This window comes from Phodopus roborovskii, unplaced genomic scaffold (assembly GCF_943737965.1).
Source record: "Phodopus roborovskii unplaced genomic scaffold, PHOROB, whole genome shotgun sequence".
Taxonomy (NCBI): domain Eukaryota; kingdom Metazoa; phylum Chordata; class Mammalia; order Rodentia; family Cricetidae; genus Phodopus; species Phodopus roborovskii.
The window spans coordinates 7571847-7591435 of record NW_026126459.1 but is presented as its reverse complement, the minus strand read 5'-3'; the positions used below and the strand labels follow the sequence as shown (position 1 = coordinate 7591435).

General features: G+C 48.5%; 1 protein-coding gene across 7 annotated transcripts in view; it reads left to right on the top strand.

Moving 5' to 3' along the window:
- The window catches only part of Pacsin2 (protein kinase C and casein kinase substrate in neurons 2), a 92475-nt gene extending 74058 nt beyond the window's left edge, over positions 1–18417 (top strand). For 4 of the 7 annotated variants that reach the window (XM_051189504.1, XM_051189509.1, XM_051189505.1 and 1 more), the window contains 9 exons: positions 2554–2710; positions 4279–4514; positions 5126–5281; positions 8018–8193; positions 9954–10074; positions 12899–13020; positions 14802–14924; positions 15401–15597; positions 16871–18417. In XM_051189504.1, coding sequence (XP_051045461.1) covers positions 2554–2710; positions 4279–4514; positions 5126–5281; positions 8018–8193; positions 9954–10074; positions 12899–13020; positions 14802–14924; positions 15401–15597; positions 16871–16983 — 1401 coding nt within the window. In that variant the 3' untranslated portion in view covers positions 16984–18417. Of the gene's footprint in view, positions 1–723; positions 935–2553; positions 2711–4278; positions 4515–5125; positions 5282–8017; positions 8194–9953; positions 10075–12898; positions 13021–14801; positions 14925–15400; positions 15598–16870 lie in introns of those variants that run through there. The other 3 variants (XM_051189503.1, XM_051189507.1, XM_051189508.1) reach the window with 3 other exon arrangements.
- The last annotated feature ends 1172 nt before the right edge of the window (positions 18418–19589 follow it).

Genomic DNA, 19589 nt, shown 5'->3' with positions numbered 1-19589 from the left:
AGCCAGCTCTGTGCTGCTGTTCTTGTAAGATAAGGTAAAAGGAGGAGGGCCAAAAGAGCCTCGGGGCTTGAACACAGTCAGGAAGCCTTTTAATCCATCTTGTGGCTACTACCTACAGAGCTGTAATTAAGCACCGCCCTCCAAAGGTCTGCCATTTCTTGTGTCTTCCAACCCAGCAGAGAAGGCTGCAGCTTCTAGGCATTCTTTATCAGTGTTGGGCTAGACATTTGAGTTTCAAAGCATGGACTTACTTGGAGGGACATTGCCAGCCTTCTGCTGAGCAACTTGACACAGGTACTTTCCTCTTCCAGAAATAAGAGGGGCCAGGTATGGTTATTGAGCCTTCTTATAAGGGTAAAATCAAGGTTACCTTGGCAAGTGGTCTTAGTAGCATCTAAGTTTGGGGTTCCTGGGGTGAAGTGCCATTGGGATACAGTGGAAGCAGGAGTGGGGCCTGGCCCTGCTCTACAACTCTTTACCCTCCTGATTGATCCAAGAGGGACATGGTATGTGGGCCTCTGTCTCTTTGTATCTGAATGATCATGGGTGACCATACCTCTTCAGTCCTATTTCCTTATCCATTAGATAGGGACACTAATATTCCTGTCTGTCACAGTGGGACTGTCACTCCCTGCCTGCCAAAACACAAACATTGTGATGTAACACACAATGGCAATGTATGACACTTGTTGCTAGGAGAGTCTAGTCCAGCTAAGGGCCAAGGCCAGTGTGCCTGAGGTGACTTAGAGAAACTGTGGCCATGGGCACCATGTTCACAAGGGCACATGTGATCCCCAGCTGTAATATTTGGTTGGAGCCAGGTTGGAGAAATCAGTTCCAGCAGCCAAAGGGTGCAGGTGATGCAAGTGTCTTCAGGTGGTCTCACCAGGGAGGCATCCATGGGGAAGACTGGCTGAGCCATTTCTCAGGCAAGGTACTATGGGCTGGGCAATGCAGGTCCCACTCTGTACCTCTCTACTTCCCATTCATGCCTGTTTGCCTCCTCCCTTCCAGTGGTGCAGATTTGATTGTCACGTTTCTGAAGTTTTTTGTACAAGCATTTGTGATTTATATAAACAGTTTCTAGTTTTTGGTGAGTCTACCTTGACCTACTACCTTCCAGTTCATTTCTGTGCCACACATCTTCTCATGTCATCCCCAAGGAATAAGCTCTCCTACCTGCCTAGAATGTGATGATATTAGCCCGAAACCAGATTGCTGGGTGGATCAAAGTTACAGGCATACTGGTGCCTAATACCTCCTGGTGCTTATAGAAGTCTGTTTTCTACTAGTTCACCCAGTAAGAACCTGTGCCCTACCCAACCCTGTACTTGAGATGCGCTCTCTCTCTCTCTCTCTCTCTCTCTCTCTCTCTCTCTCTCTCTCTCTCTCTCTCTCTCTCTCTCTCTCTCTGGGGTTTGCTAGTCTATGGTGTAAAGAGCTCCCTGAATACTTGCAGCAGCAGCCCTGTCTTTTTCATCATGATGTCTAGGACTTAGTGAAAGATTCTCAATTTAAGTTCCTTGCAGATTTTTAAGAGACAGCTCTCTCTCTCTCTCTCTCTCTCTCTCTCTCTCTCTCTCTCTCTCGTGTGTGTGTGTGTGTGTGTGTGTGTGTGTGTGTGTGTGTGTGTGTAGGTAGGTAGGTAGGTATGCATGCATGCATACTTGAGTGCACGTCCCTACAGAAGTCTGAGGGAATCCCCTGGAGCTGGAGGTAGTCAGTTGTGAGCCACCTGATGTGGGTGCTGGGAATTGGAAAGAGCTCTTGACAGCTGAGCTATCTCTGCAACACCTCCTCTTGATTTTGGACATAATGGGAGATAGTATTTATAATCTGCAGTTGTTTGGGATATCTGTGGGGAAAGGTTGTGCATTCATGTAGTTTTAAGCTATGAAATGCTACTTAAAGAGTACTACCTTAACTTGCAGAGGTGTACTGGCCTACATGCTCTTCTAGTTGCTCTGTGGTTTTGCTGTTCATGTTCAGCCCAGCCAGTATGACTGCAGTCTTAGCCAGTTCTCAGCTACTCTAAGCCTCAGTTTCCTCATCTCTGAAGTGGGGGACAGTTGCTGCTACTTAGGAATTAGGCAATGTGTGAAACACCTATTAAGGTGCCTGGCACTCAGTAGGTAGGAAAAATATATACTACTGTCAATGGGAAATGAGTATTTCAACATGTGGGCATTTAGTTAGATGTTATTTGTTCCTCCATGTGCCTGAAGACCTGTCAGCCCTGCACCTTACTTATCTGTCTCCTTCCCTGACCTACCAGTTGGTTTCTGCCACAGGATCTGACCTGGGGTTATATACTAAGAAGCTCGTTTGATGATTTATTTATTCCCGTTGATAATAAATGGGGTGGGGGAGCGTTTGTCTGGCACTTTGGGGTAGCCATCAGTGTGTGGAAATAGGATGACCCTTAGAGTAACATGAGGGGATCCTACTGGCTTATATAGCAGCAACAGATAAGCTAACCATTCTGGAGGGTCTAGCAGGTAGCCAGCCACCCTGAGTATACACCTTCCCCTAACCCTACGCTCTATCTTACAGATTGGGAACTACAAACGAACTGTGAAGCGGATCGATGATGGCCATCGCCTGTGTGGTGACCTCATGAACTGTTTGCATGAGCGGGCACGCATTGAGAAGGCATATGCACAGCAACTCACAGAGTGGGCCCGGCGCTGGAAGCAGCTTGTAGAGAAGGGTAAGGTACCCTGGGCATGGGTACTAACTACTCAATTGCCAGGAATCCTCTGAGAATTGCTCACAAGTGGGCCTGGGTCTGTGGGGTCTTTTTGTGGGGGAGAGCAGCACAGTGCCTTTCACCCAGTAAGCACAGGCTGCATGAGCTTCTCTGTCCTCTTTCCTTGGAGACAGCAAACTGCTAGCTGCAAAGATCCCTGATCTCCTGTTGCAGCCCTCCCTTGTCATCCACAGGAGAATAACAGATGCAGAGGGCCCGGGGTACCTGTAGGATAGAGGACTGTTTCCTCAACAGAAAGGAAGGAAGTCTATGCTGGGAGAGGGAAGAGAGAAGAGAGAAGAGAGAAACTGCACAGGCCCACACAGAAATCTCTGGATGGTGTCAATTCACCCTCCTTTTGTTCTCATTCCCTAAGGCTCAGGAGGGAAACTCTTGATCAGGACTGTCACTTTGAATAAGGGGTCTGGGTAGCAAGGACAAGAAAAAGGCAAGATATCTGTTAACCAGGTGAAACCCATGCAAGTCATTGATGTACTCACATCAACTGGCAGTCTTGATGTGAGTCGAGCCAGAGCAGCATGGAGTTTGGGGAGTACAAAGTGTTCCCTGTCGTGTCTCAGTTGATACTGTTATCCTCTAGGCCCACTGCCCATGGGAATGAATAAAGGTGATCCAGCTAGAGGGAGGCTACTCACAATCACGAACTGTCATGGGAGCAAGAGAGTTCTTGGGTGGGAGGTAGGTAGCTCACTTCAGAAAGTTTTCCCCTTTCTGGCCACCTTAAGCAAATTGAGATCTACAGAATTCAGAAAGGGTTTTTCAAAGACCTCAAAGGGAACAGGGGAGCTGGCTTAGGTGGGCAAGCACTTGCTATGCACACAGAGGGCCTGATTTCCAACTCCTTCCTACCTAAAAGCCAAATGCAAGACTCAGTAGATGTCTCAGTGGATAAAAGCATCGGGTGCTCTTTCGATCTGGTTTTGTTACCAACACCCATGTGACAGCTGAAACCACCTGTAACTCCAATTCCAGGGGTGCCAATAGCCCCTTCTAGCCTTCATGGTTACCAGGCATGAACACAATACACATACATATAATGTAGATACTCACATATGTTTAAAATAAAAGTAGATCTTTTTTAAAAACAAGCATAGCACTGCACACCTGTAATCCCTGTTCTGTGAAATAGAGACTAGAGGACCTGGGTGATCACTGGCCAACCCGTCTAGTTGACTCCATGAAGTCCAGGTTCCATAAGACCCTATCTCAAAAAATAAAGAGAGGTGGTAAAGGAAGATTAGCACAAGCCTCGTCCTCCACATAAAATGTATATGCACAGCACATGAACATTCACTGACACAATTGCATGTAAAATATATATGCACATTATATACACATTACTCACATGTACCCACATGCACACATGTGCATGTGCCCACACAAGAGCTCAAAAGGCTTTCAAAAAGGAGTTGTCTGCAGCTGGGCTACTCTCAGGCAGACAACTGTGGGGGGTGACAGGAAACCCTGCTGCTAGCAGAGGCTGAGTTAACATGCTTCTCCTGTGTCAGGACCACAGTATGGGACTGTGGAGAAGGCCTGGATGGCTGTCATGTCTGAAGCAGAGAGGGTGAGTGAGCTGCACCTGGAAGTGAAGGCGTCGCTGATGAATGAAGACTTTGAGAAGATCAAGAACTGGCAGAAGGAAGCCTTTCACAAACAGATGATGGGAGGCTTCAAGGAGACCAAGGAAGCAGAAGATGGCTTCCGGAAGGCCCAGAAGCCCTGGGCCAAGAAGCTAAAAGAGGTACCTCCGTCCCTCCCGTAGCCCTGCTTTGCCTCTCTCCACTGACAGGCCTCCCTTCCTGCACTTCCAGGATCTCACCTTAGCCACAGGAGAGCATGGCTGATAGTGAATAAGCTATCTCTGGGCCCAAGACCCTGCCTTATGTGCTTTCTTCAAATCGAATCCATACCAGCCCATCACAGACTGTAGAACTTCATGTTGCTGGCAGAGCTCTAAACTCAGGTTCTTATCCAGTAACATCTTTCTCTTCCTTTTACTCCAAGCTATCTCAGGCTTTCCCCTACCTTTCACTATAGACTTCTATCCCTGCACTTCTGGTGTTCCTAGTATCTCTCCTCTCCTCTGCTTGGTCTCTTCTAATTTACTCTAACATTTAATCATGCCTACATTTGGCCACCTAATTCAAATCTACAAATTAAGCCATGTGTTGGTTCCCCAATGCCTAGAACCATGTGAGGCCTTTTGTTCCAGCCAGTTGTTATAGTGACAAAGCACAGACAGTGTCCCCGCCTTTCCTCTCATCTGACAGCACATGCAGTTCCACAGGCTGTGCAGTCTCTGAAGCTCTGAACTTGCAGCCGTGTTGCATTCAGAACTTACTCTCCCTGTAGGTAGAAGCAGCAAAGAAAGCTCACCACACAGCATGCAAAGAGGAGAAACTGGCCATCTCTCGAGAAGCCAACAGCAAAGCAGATCCATCCCTCAACCCTGAACAGCTGAAGAAACTGCAAGACAAGATAGAAAAATGCAAGCAGGATGTCCTGAAGGTAAACCCCACACTTGCTTTGCTGTGTTGAATGTCACTGTCGCTTGTTCACCTGTGTAGCACACAGTGAGCCTTTCAGAACTGTTTGATTACGTGACTGGATGAAGATAAATGCCAATAAAACATCCTCATCCTCAGGGCCTCACAGATAAGCACTGGAGCCCCACCTTAGCAAGGGCATTGTACTTGCCTCAGCTAAGGACAGAGCCAAGTGCCAGGCAGTCAGGAAAGTGTGGTCCTTGTGCTCAGAGGAACAAATTAGTTTGGGTGGCTTCCCAAGAGATACATTTGAGGACAGTTGGAATGAGCAGGGAATAGCAGCTTGTGCAGAGTGGCAGAGATGAGAGGGCATGTAAGCAGGGCTGGAAGGTTAGCACAAGTGCTCTTCATAGGAAAGCAGATTTAGGAGCTTGGGTATACTAGGAAGACCTAGACCAGGGAAGAGGGGAAGAGATGTGGAGGAAAGGCTGCAGGTAGAGATCCAAAGATTAGATACAGGTTGGGAGGGTGTGTCTAGGAACCCATAGGGAAGTAAGGCATTGGAGAGAGGCAGTTGCCCTCTCTAGAGGTTACAGGAGCTGGGGGTGACAGAACAGTGGCTTTTGGCCAATAAGAGAGAGAACAAATATCTTAATACCCACTGCCATGTCCTTGGGAGCCCTTCTGTGCCTGCTGTGAGGCTGCCTCCCTCAGGGGGTCAGTGAGAAGGTCACATGGACATGACTTTGTCTGTACTTTGTGATCTGATCTGATGCACCCCACTGATACAGGGAGGACTTCTACTTGGAAGATACCAGAGTCACAGGAATTAAATACTAGCTGGTAGCTTGTCAATTAGAAGTTCCTGGAGGCTGGGCTTTTCAACTCCCTGTAAACAGAGGTTTCTCTGCTCGTCCTATCCCACAGCAGCTTCTAAATAATCACTCAAAGGCTTAATATTAATTGCAGAATGTTTGGCCTATAGTTCAGGCTTTTATCGGTCTGCTGGCATCTTGTGTCTTGGGGGGCTGGCTTTTGTCTCTCCCTACTCTGCCCTTCCCTTCTCCCTGTATTCAGTTTGGCTTCCCCACCTAGCTGTATTCTTCCTTGCTATAGGCCAGAGCAGCTTTTATTATCAACCAGTGAGAGCAACATATATTCACTGCTTGCAGAAGGGTTATCTCACAGGAACTCCCATTTGCCACTGCTCTAGACGTGATGGGCCAGGACACCCCCCCCCCCCCAGCGCCTGTGGTCCAGCCTACCTATGTTTACAGGAGCAAATGAGGGGGTTCACAGCAGGCTCTTGTCCCAATAGGACTTGAGGCTGGCAGGTGGCACATACTTGACACCCTTGCTAGACCAGAAATAAAGCATGGCATCCATTTGGATTGTGTGTTCTGTGTATAAAGAACCAAGGTCAGTAAGGACAAATAGTGTGCTACTCTGTAATGTGAGAGCAGCGATTCTGACCCCAGAGCCTGCACCCTACACTACTGCTGTCTTTGCCGCCACACATAGCAAGAGGCAATATCATCTCCATAAGTACCTGTGCTCAAGTAGCCCCTAGCCTACCTGGGGTCAGGAACTGGGGGAGCTTTGAGGGATCTGCATCTCTGTGGAGTAGAGCTCAAGAAACATAAGGCCTGGAGAATGCTTTGTTAGGATTACAAGGAATCTGCTGCCCAGGAAGATGCTTAGAAGAAAGATAGTATGTGTATCTCTGTGTGTGTGTGTGTGTGTATGTGTCTGTGTGTCTGTCCATCTCAAGGAAATTGAGGAGCCTTATTTTTTTCTGCCTATATAAAGGAAGGAGAGGAGAAACCCCCGAGACAGTATGTTTCTGTGCAGTATAATGCTTTCTTAGAGCAGACCTAGAGTATGAGGTCTAACCTGTCCAGGAGACAGACACTTGTAATGGCTTCCCTTTGGGAACTCGCCCTTCCTGTGTAGTCTCCCAGTGATCTCAGCTCCTAAGTGATCAATGTTGCCCTAGAATACTGGAGGGAGTGCAAGCTAGCACCAACTGCTATTCACACCTTCTTCTGGCTAGTCAGGAAGTGAATCCTGCAGTGCTCATCAGAGAGGAGGTTCACATCAAGGGCTTAGCAACTCTGAGAGGTCATTGAGGACTTTGTAGCTAGGGGATTCTCTGAATAGTCATAACCTTGCTTAGTCCCTGGTTGATGCAAGGGACAGGGCATAGCCTCAGTATAATTAAGCTAGAAGAGGGGGCTTTCTAGTAAGAGGAACATCTGTGGTTCTCCATGGGCTACCAGAGGCTTTGTGATTTGAATGTTCCTGACCCTCTTGGTGCTGAGGGTCTATGATCCAGAGCTCCTACACAGTGCTTCCAGTTGGAGCACAGGACAGTGCTAAAGATGATGGGGTATAACCAGAGGGTCTGTGGAACTCTGTGACCTTTTCTTTCCTCATTGAGGAAAAAAGCAAGGATATGCCAAGAGAGGGTAAAAAACATGGGACCTAGAACATGGTCAGGAAAAGCTTCCAGAAGAGGACTCTCCTTAGAATGTACAGAAAGGGGTTTGTATGCCTGAGTCTTGGGGTTAGATAGAGGAGATGTGATGCCCGGTGTGAGAAGACAGAGAAGTTGTTCCAGTAGCCTGGGTACAGGGCCTAGACTTATAGAATGCTAGGCTCTGGAACTCCTGCTCCCACATTTGGAATCTAGGGAGGCCTGAGCAGCAGTGGGGGAACATGAGGTAAACAGAGGTGGCCTGTGCTAATTTCAACACAGACCAAGGACAAGTATGAGAAGACCCTGAAGGAGCTTGATCAGACCACGCCCCAGTACATGGAGAACATGGAGCAGGTGTTCGAGCAGTGCCAGCAGTTTGAAGAGAAGCGCTTGCGCTTCTTCCGGGAGGTTCTGCTGGAGGTTCAGAAGCACCTGGACCTGTCCAATGTGGCTAGGTAAGTTCCTCTGAGGCAAAAAAAAAAAAAAAAAAAAAAAAAAAAATCATTGCTGTGACTTACAGGGAGGCTGGTATTGAATAGACTCAGGTGTTGCGTGGCAGCCTTGGGGGACAGGGCAGTGACCCAGAGGGCCTGTTTGCAGAGCCAGCATACACACAGCCATGGAAGACTTGAGCAGGGCAGGCATGGTGGGCTTGATGCTGCCAGCTCCAAATAGGTCTAGACAGGAAGAGAACTGTCTGTTCTGGTGCCACAGCCAGGACCAGCCAGACCAGACATTCTGGAAATCCACCTGGGCTGATGCAGCATTGGCCGGGCCTCATGTCTTCTGCCCACAAGGACAGTCCCTTGTAGAGGTCTTCTCATCCCTGCTGCCGGCTCGACCACTGGCATCTTGGTGACTGTAGTAGGTCCTGGGGAGGCCAGAACGGCAAGACACAAGTTTGACTTGTGACACAGCGTACCTGCATCAAGAGAGACCCAGATAACAGGACAGAGAAAGAAAACCACTTCCTTCATCCATCTGAAGGATCTTCCTTAGGTCCATTCCCCTTTGTCTCTTCAAAAAAGGTGTAAAGTAGTCATTGCACAGCTGCTCTGCTGTCATTTCATCTCTGTGACAGCCTGGAAAGTAGGCAGAATTGTCCCCATCTTGCTGGTGAGGAAACTGAGCTGCTACAAAGCTTTAGGGGACAAGAAAAGGGACAGGGCTGGGACTGTGTCCTGCTCTTCTGTGTATGAGGTACCTCCTACTGTGTTTGTACTTGGCTGTGGCAGAGGCCTGAATCAGCACAGTCTGCCCCTGTGTTCCAGGCCACCTGAGGGTGGGAGGGTCAGGGGGAAGAGGGTCGCACATGGTGTGGTGCTGCTAGGGCTGCTGCAACAGAATCTGGGTGGCAGACAACAAGGGAAGCTCATCACTCTGTTCCAGAATACAGAAATCACAAACCAAGGTGTGGCCACACTCCTCCTGAAGGTTCCAGGCAGGTCCTTCCTGCCTCTTCTAGCTTGTGGAGTCTGCCACAGTCCTCAGCTTTCCGGACACCTCACCAATTCTGTCCAGCCCTCTGGCCATCTTTCCCTGACTATCTAGTGTACAGGTCTCCTTCTTTATGTAAGGACAGCATCCCTGCTGCATCGGAACCACTTTACAGAACCTGTTTTAAGCTTTCACCTCTGAAAGACCCTGTTTTCAGCAAAGGTCACCTCCTGAGGTTAGGGCTTCAGCTATTGTATTTGGAGACCACAATCCACTCCTTAGATAGAATGGGTCTTATGCCCACTCTTCATTGATGGAAACTGAGGCTTAGAAAAAGGAAAGAACCGCCTAAGTAGATAATAAGTGATCTCTCAGGTCCAGTCAAGACCTGTGTTCTTGACTGCAGGAAGCCCGACTGGTCCTCCCACACTACCTGTCACTTGGGGAGGAAAACCTCCAGCTCTCCTGAGAGATGGAGGAAGGGGCTTCTTCCTCAACATGACCTGACCCAGTGGGACTGCTGTTGCTCCACAGAGCACACCCAGGATCTGATGCAGGGCAAGTCTAAGTGTGCCGCCTGGTGATGTGAAGCTTATTTGTCGGTGGGTCCCAGGTTCTAGAGGATGGTGTGTGTCTGTACATGTGATGGCCCAGGAATGGCGTTCCTGATCTATTTCTGGGAGACAGATTCCGTGCAGGCTACAGGGCCTGTTGTGGATAAGAGGAATGGTAGCTGGGTTCTGCCTTTTATAGAGCTGTCCTTCTGTTTCTGATTTAGCTACAAAGCCATTTACCGAGAGCTGGAGCAGAACATCAAAGCAGCTGATGCAGTAGAAGACCTGAGATGGTTCAGAGCCAACCATGGGCCAGGCATGGCCATGAACTGGCCACAGTTTGAGGTAAGGAGTTAACTCTGCCCCTTTAGTTGGGCTTTGAATGTTGCTCTCACTCCCTGATTTGTATATGCAATATCCCTAACTGGCATATTATCCAGTGTCCCAGTACTGTCTCTGACGCCCTGAGGTACTCTCATTCACCATTGGCACTCCCCTCATGTCCCAGACTAAAAAAGAAAAAAGTGTTTATCACACCATCCGGGGTATCCAGGAAGTGAAGTGCCCAGTCTGACCTCTGGCTTCATGTTAGGCCACAGGTGCAGCTAGCATTAGTGAGCTGCTTATCTTATCCTTTTCCTGGGGCCTTTTTCCTGCCTTGGGCTGTAAATCCAATGAATCTTGTCTCAAAAGTAGTTTTCCCGTTCTCCCATTTTGTGGGCTTAGGTGGCAGTATCTTTTATGTTATAAAATCCGAAGGCCCATGGGTCTTGAGGCTAGGGTTTGGTCACCAGCTCCCTAACAGCAGTATAGGAGGTAGTGGCCAGAAGCCACACCAGCCATGTTCCCTGAAGGAAAGCATTTTGTCTTCCTCATTCATTTGATAGGGTATCGGCCCTCACCCTGCAATTGCTATTAAGAGTCCTCCAAGCCAGGCAGATGTCTCTAGCATGGCTATGGCTTCTCTGACCTGATAGTAGCCAGAACCTGGTCTGCATCTGTCCTTACACCTTAGCAAGCAGATCTCCCCCCCCCCCCCCCCAGTGTGGCTTAGTTTTTCCATGTTCAAGTATGAATAGCAACCTGGGGTTATTGAAGGCTATAACCTGATCTATAGTGGGTTATCACATAGACCTGGGCTCACCACAAGTTCCTCAACCCTTTTTTGAACTATATTAGTCCTTCCACTTTTGGAAATGCATATGATTTCTCCAAATTGTGTCCCTTGCATCTACCTATCAGGAGGCTGCAGAGCAGGCAGGGCCCTCAGAGGCACTAGGGTGCACTTTCTAGTGTAAGTGGCCATAGAGCAACCAGCACTTCTTCCACTGGCAAGAATACGCTAAGCGGTGTCCTGGGCATGGCTCATACTCGGCTTCCAGTGTGCCCGTTGCTCTAGAGTGTCACAAGATACTCTCCTGTTCCCCTCAGGGTGACTGCTATTCCAAAGAGGGCAACAGGGAGGAAGATTGGGCTGATGGTCCTTCTGGAGGGAGTACCCTGGCCCAGATGCTGTGGGTCCCTGGCTGGGGACCAGGGACCTCCTGTGTTCCTTGTGTTCACATTAATAGTTGTTGCCAGCTTGTTTCTGACTTTCTCTCTAATGAAGTTGTTTTCGTTTTTCATGCCACAAGGATGAAGTAAGTTTCTGTTTTATGATTAACTCATGGATTGCCATGTTTCCTACTGCATGTAGTCAGCCCACTTATTCACTTGTCTATAGAGTCCCCAGCTCTGGAGCATAGAGGTTGACGTTAGTCCTTTCTTCTAGTAGTCCGCAGGAGCTGCCTTGTAAGAGTCCACTTATATTCACAGGTCACACAGGGAACTTGAGGTTCCAATTGAGTTCTCAGCCCACTTGTTTCAGTCAGGACAGTCGTTAATAGACAAGGTGACTTGGGTTGAGGTCCATGGCCCAAAGCTGTGATTTACTCTGTATAGACCTCAGTTTCTCTTGCCCTCTCTTTACTTCTCCATCTGACAAATCAAAAGCTAGACTTAATGTATCAAAAATGCCCTGTGACCTCGATATTTTGTAAGGTGGGGCAGTGTTATACACTAAGGCAAATTTAGTTTAAATTTTTAAATTTAAAGTTTTGTGTGTGTGTGGGGGGGGGGGGGAGAGGAGAGGACAAAGAGAGAGCCAGAAGGTAACTTTGTAGAGTTGGTCTTCTCCTTCTATGAAGTTGGTTGTCACACTTTCAAGGCAAATGTTTTTTGTTTTGTTGGGTTTGTTTGTTTGTTTGTTTTGGCACGCTTAACCTGATTAACTATCTCACTGGATTATAATTCCACTAGTTTGATAAATGGAGTTGGGAGATAAGGAGAAATCATTAAGTGCATAAACACATGGGACTCTACTGGAAAATCAAGACCTAATCCCTTTCCCCCATACGTTTCAACAGTTGATGAAAGTTTCATGTTATGAAAACAGAAAACCTGTGGGGACATAAACTCTGTTCTTCTCTGTTAGCTGCCAGCATGTCACTCTGATTAAAAGTGGTTAAAGGTCCCTTTGGAGACCTGAGCATTCAGTGCCTGCCTGTCTCCTTTGCCATGCCATAGCCACTTAGCATGTATTTTATTTGCAGTTCTGGTGCAGTTTCCTATGTGGCAGGCATGCTCAGAACCCTTCAGAGAGCTGTCAACCCTGTGATCGAGAGTTTAGAACATAAATGGAGAGGATCCTTAGTGCTCAGGGACTAAGCTGTGTGCCTCAGCCAGGCTCCCTACCAGGCTGGCTAATGTCTACATGAGAGCTTGAGTCCCCCCCAGAACCTATGGCATGGGGACATGAGCCTAAGAGAATGGGATTAGAAGGCTCTCTAGGACAGTAAATATCATGAGCCATGGTTCAGTGTTTCTGTGGTTTATGTGATTCATGTTCAATGTTTTCTTGGCCCTCAGTCCTAGTTCAGTTGTTATCATCATGTCCTATAAAGTCTGCTATTTCATGTCAGGGCCCTGTGGTGAAATGGGTGCTGACCTTCATATCCTTTAGGCCCAATAGGCAGCTTGAGGTTTTTTTGGAAAACAGGAGAGCAAGGACCAAAAGGCTGAATGATACTAGTAGCACAGGTGGCCAGCTGCTGGCTGAGCAGATGTTCTGGACCATTGTGGTTTCCCAGAAATGAACCTCCCATTTCTTTCTCGTGCCCCACTTGCCCAGGAGTGGTCTGCAGATCTGAATCGAACTCTCAGCCGGAGAGAGAAGAAGAAGGCTGCTGATGGTGTTACCCTGACAGGAATCAACCAGACAGGGGACCAGTCTGGACAGAACAAGACTGGCAGGTGAGCTCCAGGCACAGCTCCAATCCAGAACTGTTCATCTGGTCAGGAGTGAGGATTGCTGGTCCTGGGATGCCACCAGCTTGGGCACTTGGAGGGTTCCACATGAGACAGAGACCCCAAGTACAGTGTTCTGGGAACTCTGAGCTCTGGGTGAATCATCTCTCAATGCTCTTTGTGCTTGCTGCTGGTGGTATTCCTGAAAGATCCAGAGAATGCCTTTTGCACACACTGTGCCTGTCCTGTTAAGGGAGGTACTTGTTTTCATCTCCGTGGTCCAGCCCTGGGTGAAAGTAGCAGATAGAGACAGAATGGCAGTGGCATCATCCTATTGGAACATCTGTGTGGAGGTGCCAGTAGATACAGGACAGCGGGGGGGGGGGGGTATGCTCACATGTCCCCCGTACTTAGTGGTAGTTATTTCTGAATAGGTTTGGGGTGTAACTCAGCAGCAGATCATTTGTCAGGCAAGTAAAAAGCCCTGGGTTCAGTCCCAGCACCCTGAATAGAACACTCCCTTGTCCTCACAACAAAAATTTCTGACTTCATTGTATAAAAGGACTTGTGGATAGGCGTACCAACTGTGGTCCTTAGAACCTTCTGACAAGTCTATGCTGTAAGACTTGGCTAGAGGCCTCTGTGCCGTGCATAGATAATGGTCACCTTAGCTCAGGTTCTAGTTAATAGGCTTAGGGTATAAATGAGGCGCTACGCCCCTACTGTCTCCCAGGCTCCCTGGTCACACATGGCTGCTTCTGCTCAGCTGCTGTGATCAGAGGTCTTGAGGGCCCAACCTCAGAACCAAGCCATCTGCCCCAGTGTCCTCAGTGCAAGTAGTAGGTGGAAGGAATTGGGATCTCCCTGAGGAGATCCTGTGGACTAGTGCCAGAGAGAATGCACCAGTTCAGTGCCCAGCCCCAACTCCCTTGGAAAAGTCCACTAGAGCAGGGAGCCCAAATGGGCAGAGGGTCTGGTGGTGTCCAACACACACTGCCTGTACATGGACAGGTAGGGTCACTCTGGCATTTGAGGGCTTTCCCACCTCCCTCTAATGGCTCTGGGGTGGTAACTGCTCAGTTGTATGCTGCCCAAAGCCCTGGAAACTGGTGTGAGTGGCAGTTGTAGCCAAGGAAGCACAGTACATCAGCCCAGGGTAACTTTGTATACATTTTTCTTGTGGTGGCTCCCTGATAGTGCCCTATACCCTGTAGCCCCTTCATCCCCTCCCTAGCACCTAGTGTCTTGCTGGATAATGCTAAGCTGGGAAACAGTTGGCAAAGGATAGTTTGACTCCAGAGCACTAGAGGCCCTCTGTGTGGCAAGCTTTAGTGCTGACTGTGGAAGCCCCAGCACCAGGAAGCTGGCCATTGGCCTGTTTGGCCTGTTTATTAATTAGAAGGAGCATTGGAGAGCTGGGGAGGCCCCTACTCCATGGATGCAGTCCTTTTGGGACCCCTGCTTCCTAGAGAAGCTCCACCATCAATTTTCCCCACTGACTAATCCTTATGTCAGAATGAAGGGATGGAGAAACCCTGAGCCAGGAAGTGCTTGTGCACCTGTGGTGGGCAGTTAACTTACAGGTGATTGAGGTATTGTGACACACTGAAGTATAGCCTCATGCCCTACTATAATTATCTTTTAGTTAAACAATACCATCCTTATCAGATGAGAGAGGAGCTGCTGTAACTCTAGAGATGCTGTCACTGTCTTCTGCAGCTGGAGTCACCAGGGCCCTCAGTGGGCCCCCAGCTGTGATCCCTGAAAGCTCTCTTTCTCCCCCATAGCAACCTTAGTGTCCCGAGCAACCCTGCCCAGTCCACGCAGTTACAGTCCAGCTACAACCCCTTCGAGGACGAGGACGACACGGGCAGCACCGTCAGTGAGAAGGAAGACATTAAGGCCAAAAAGTTGGTGAACACACACTTCCCTCTGGCTTCCTCCTCGCTCTCTATGTGTCTCCTTTCTCTCTATCCAGGGGTCTCTTGGGGATCTCGCCCCCTCAGCATTTCAGCAATGCATGAATCCTGCAGGACTGGGTGCCTGCCCTCTGCATTCCAGGCCTCTCCATCTCTCTGGGATGGCACAGCTAACACTCTGGTTGCTTTTCCTCTGTCCTTTGTTAACCCTTTAAGGCTGAGCAGCACCACTACAGGAAGACAGAAAGGCAGTCTAAGCTGGGGGACCTGCTGAAATGGGTCGAGGTCTACCTGCAGGCACTGCTCTGGTGTATTGGCAGCCCCCCAGCTTCTCTTCAGGATGAGTGTGGATGGCATGAAGGCTCAGAGGGGCCTGGCTACACCTGCCTGTGGGGCAGGAACTCTGGGTGGGGACCTCACATCCTCTCAGTCCCGTGCTAAGAGCCTCATGTCATCCTCTGTTGCAGTGTCAGCAGCTATGAGAAGACTCAGAATTATCCTGCTGACTGGTCTGACGATGAGTCTAACAACCCCTTCTCCTCTACGGATGCCAATGGGGACTCTAACCCATTTGATGAGGATACTACCTCAGGACCAGAAGTGCGAGTTCGGGCCCTCTATGACTATGAGGGGCAGGAACACGATGAGCTGAGCTTCAAGGCTGGTAGGTGACTTTCCAGCCTGCCAAGGGGACTTGTCTTTTGTTCTCGACGTCATGTAAAGTTCCTGCTAATTTCATGTGTGGTTCTTAACTATAGTACCTTTCCCCTACTTGATCTTTGCATGTCCCTTTGTCCCAGTCAGGGAAATGATAGTGTGTTGTTTGTGTTGGGGCCAGGTAAAGGCCATCTCTCTCTGATTGTGCTTTGTTAGCCATTGACCTTCACTGTCTGCTGGCTGTTTGTCACTGACTGAAATTACTACCTCTTGATTTTACAGGGATCTATGTGCTGTTAATTATACTAAGATCTCTATGTTCTGACATTTCAATTTTTGTCTCCTTACCAAGCCACCAAACTATAACTGCAGTCTTTCTTGGGTACCTCGGGGTTAACTCCTGTCTCTGGTCTCCTAAGCAGAACCTTTTTGCAAGAAGCCATGCTTACAATTTAGCCTGTCACTAAAGCAAGATTATAATAATAAAGGGCAATTGTGACTTAAGTGTGTCCTTCAAAGCCCTTGGGGGCTAGTCAGAATGCCATCAGTGGTCCAGAACTTTGTCCTTGGCTTGGGTATCTCATGCTGCCTACTAGTTCTCTTGTTTATCATCTTTGATACTGCAGACTTTGCTGGTTAATCTTTTTAGCTCCTGCCTGTGTCCTCACTGTGAGCCAAGGCAGTTTTCTATTACTGCCCCCAGAGAGTGAACTCCTGTGTCATGATAGCACACCACACTCATGCTCTCTGCATCCTGGGAACCTCATGCTAGCACTCAGGCCTCAGTGGTGTCTTCATTTGCAGATGGAAGTATCTAGAAAGAAGACCCCGTTTGCCCAGGAGTCTGCCAGGCCAACGGTAGCTCAGGAAGAAAACTCTCAAAGGCTGGGAATGAGCCCCAACGATACTACCCCACTACACAAAATGAAAACATGAGGCCATGTTGCTAAACAAGGCACAGCCTGGGACAGACAGGATAGGCACAAGGCTAAGCCTGATGCTTTTACAACCTGGACTGCTACTTGCTCAGGGTTACTTTGAGAGCTGCCGTCTTTGGATTACAGTGGTCTCTGGGACAGAAGCATTGAATAGTTTAGTAGTGAAATATCTAGGGTCTTACCCCATCTTCAGAAGGCTGCCTATCTCTCTGCACTGGAGACCCTCTACGGATCCTTCTAGAAGCTTGTTTTACATCCACATGGGATTTGGATGCACAGGTGACTTTCTGTGGTCAGTGTTGCCTGCCCTGTCACTATGGCTATCCTCTTTTTCTTTTGCAGGGGATGAGTTGACCAAGATAGAGGACGAGGATGAACAGGGTTGGTGCAAGGGACGCTTGGACAGCGGTCAGGTTGGCCTATATCCAGCCAACTACGTCGAGGCTATCCAGTGACAGGCCATGGGCAGGCTGGCGGAGAGACGAAATGGGGGATTCAGGAGCTCCGTTAGCCTTGGCCTGTGCAGTGACACCTCTAGCGCCCCCGCAGCAGCCATGTAGGCATCCACTCCACCTGCAAAAGATGATGGTTGTGTTGTTCTTGGCTTCCTGGTGTGTTTTGAAGGCAGATGAGCTGGTGATTTCACTGGGGACTTGGCCCCTTTCCAAGCACATCTGGGAAGATCTAGGCACAGGAAGACATGGTCCAACAGCGAAAGCCAAGCCCCTCCTTACCTGCACCATCTCTCTGTATCATGGATCTGCACCTTCTTGCCCTTGCCTCTCCTGAGTCAATGATGGATCACACTGATTCTTGTTCCACTGATTATTTTCTCTGATGAGTCCCTACCTGCAAGTTCAGTGAACAGACTTCAATGCCATTTTCTGAGTAAAGAGTTTCAGGTTTTAATTTAAAGGCAATGTACAGTTATACTTTTTTATATGCTTTTCCAGTCACATAAATTATGGCCTAGATTGATCTGAGATGGTCTCCATGTAAGCTGTCCTCATTTCTCTGTTTTGTCCAGATGTGGGGTTGCTGCAGCAGGGTTCTATGGCAAGTGCCAGTTGCAGGGGTAACATTGCAGTGCTCCCCAACATCACTATGTTTAGAAATTATTTTAACTCTATTCTTGCTTCAATTTTTGCAGATTAACAGTTTTATTAGTGATTTGGAAAGTTAAAAGAAGACTAACTTTTCAAAGCAGTTGCATCTATAGGTTAAGATGCTTTACATTAGATTCATGTCTTGATGTATATCTGTATATATATTTGATATTCAGAGAATCTATAAAGTTCACCTACTGTTGAAATGAGCATTGGTGGCTTCTGACAGCAGGCATTGTCAACTGCTTGAAGCCCATGGCATTGAGGCATAGGCATGGCTGTCTGACAGCCTCCTCCTAGTTAAGATGTGGCTCTGGTCTCTGAATGGAGGCTGCTGAGGAGTCTAATTCTCCCTACCAGAACCCCAGCTTCATGGCAGAGCACTGGAAAATCTCCCAGGTCTTTGTAGTCATCACAGGCTTCACGGTCCCTGTGCTGCTCACTGGAGAGTTGGAGGGGTTCCACCCCCAGCACAAGACCCTTCAGGTACCCTTGTCCCCAAGTACAGTGGAATTGTTCTGAGCCCCAGAGGATAGGCTAGGTGGGGGGCTCAGCGGTAGCTTTGTTTTGTTAGCTCAGAGGGTGTGCACTGTTGCACGTCAGCAACTCGTGTTTCTTCAGTGTTTGCCATGAGCAAGCACCCTGTTTCACTGGGTCTGTGTCGTGATAGCTTACCAGCAGAAACCCTTGTTCCTATGCTACAGTCCTTAATGTTTAGAAATTCCTTTAAATGTATAGTATTTTAGAACAATAAAAATCAATAAACAGTTGATCTTGTGCGTTCGACGGGCCCTTTGCTTTGTGTCCACCCTCATGTTCACACAGCTGATAGACTGTCTCTTTTGGGACACACCAGCTGAAACTGGGCAAGATCCAGTACACAAGACCCCTTCTCAGGACCATGTCTCAGTGTTCCTGCCACCAGAGGCTGAGGACTTGAGGTACTTTGAGCATCCCTGTGGAGGGCATCTCTGCTGCCATCCTATTTCCCCTGACCTAACAGAACAAGACCACTCTTCCCTGTACCTATGCATACCTACTGTGTGTTGATCCTTTGGGTGCCATTGTTGTGTTTTCTGCAAATAGCTGATCTCTGGGTGTAATGTGACCAATGTGAGGCCTAGCTGGTCCTAGGTTCACAGAGTATCTCCAAGAACCGTGATTCCTAGTGGGATCAATTGAGGAAATAAAGCCAGGCTTGGTAGCCCAGACTAGTCTAGGTAGAAGGTCTTTGTCATGGTTATGATCACTTAGGCTGAGGACCAGGACCCGTTACTATCCTTGTCTGCCCTTACCATACCACCCAGGTTGGGATCCCAGGTCCCCTTGGCCTCCCATAGCCCCTGCACTGGATGAGAGCTGTTACTACTCTTGAGGGGCACTAGGGCCCCTAAGCTGACTCTAGGTGGAATGTAGTAAGCTTAGACCTTACCTGGACAGGAGCTCCATGGGAGCATCTCATTATATCTGCTAAGCTCTATTCCTCCCCACAGGTGTAAGCTTGGTCTAATGACCAGGCTGGGGTCTGGCTCTCTGCTACAGCCAGAGCTAAAACATTGATCTTCAAAGGTCTCTGCAGAAGGATGACAGAGCTACTTTTCTGTCTCAGGACCCTGAGCTACCCAAACAAACCTGTCTCTGCTTGGCTTGGCCTACCCTGTCCTAAGAAGTTTGTGGGGCTGGGCCATGTCAGGCTATTGCAGTGGGCCTGTAGGGAACTGCTCATAACTCATCAGAATGGGGATAAGGGAGGCATATAAAGGACCCCATGAATACCATACCAACTCCCTCATGGTTCAGAAGAAAACAGGCTGGATGAGAAGTTGAGACTTGCCCACGGACACAGAGCAGGGACATATAAGCCAGGTTGCCTCTCCTGGTTGGGGAAGAGATTGGCTCATTTATCCACCAAGTAGTTATCCTTAAATGCATACACCCAAGCATTTATTGAGTAC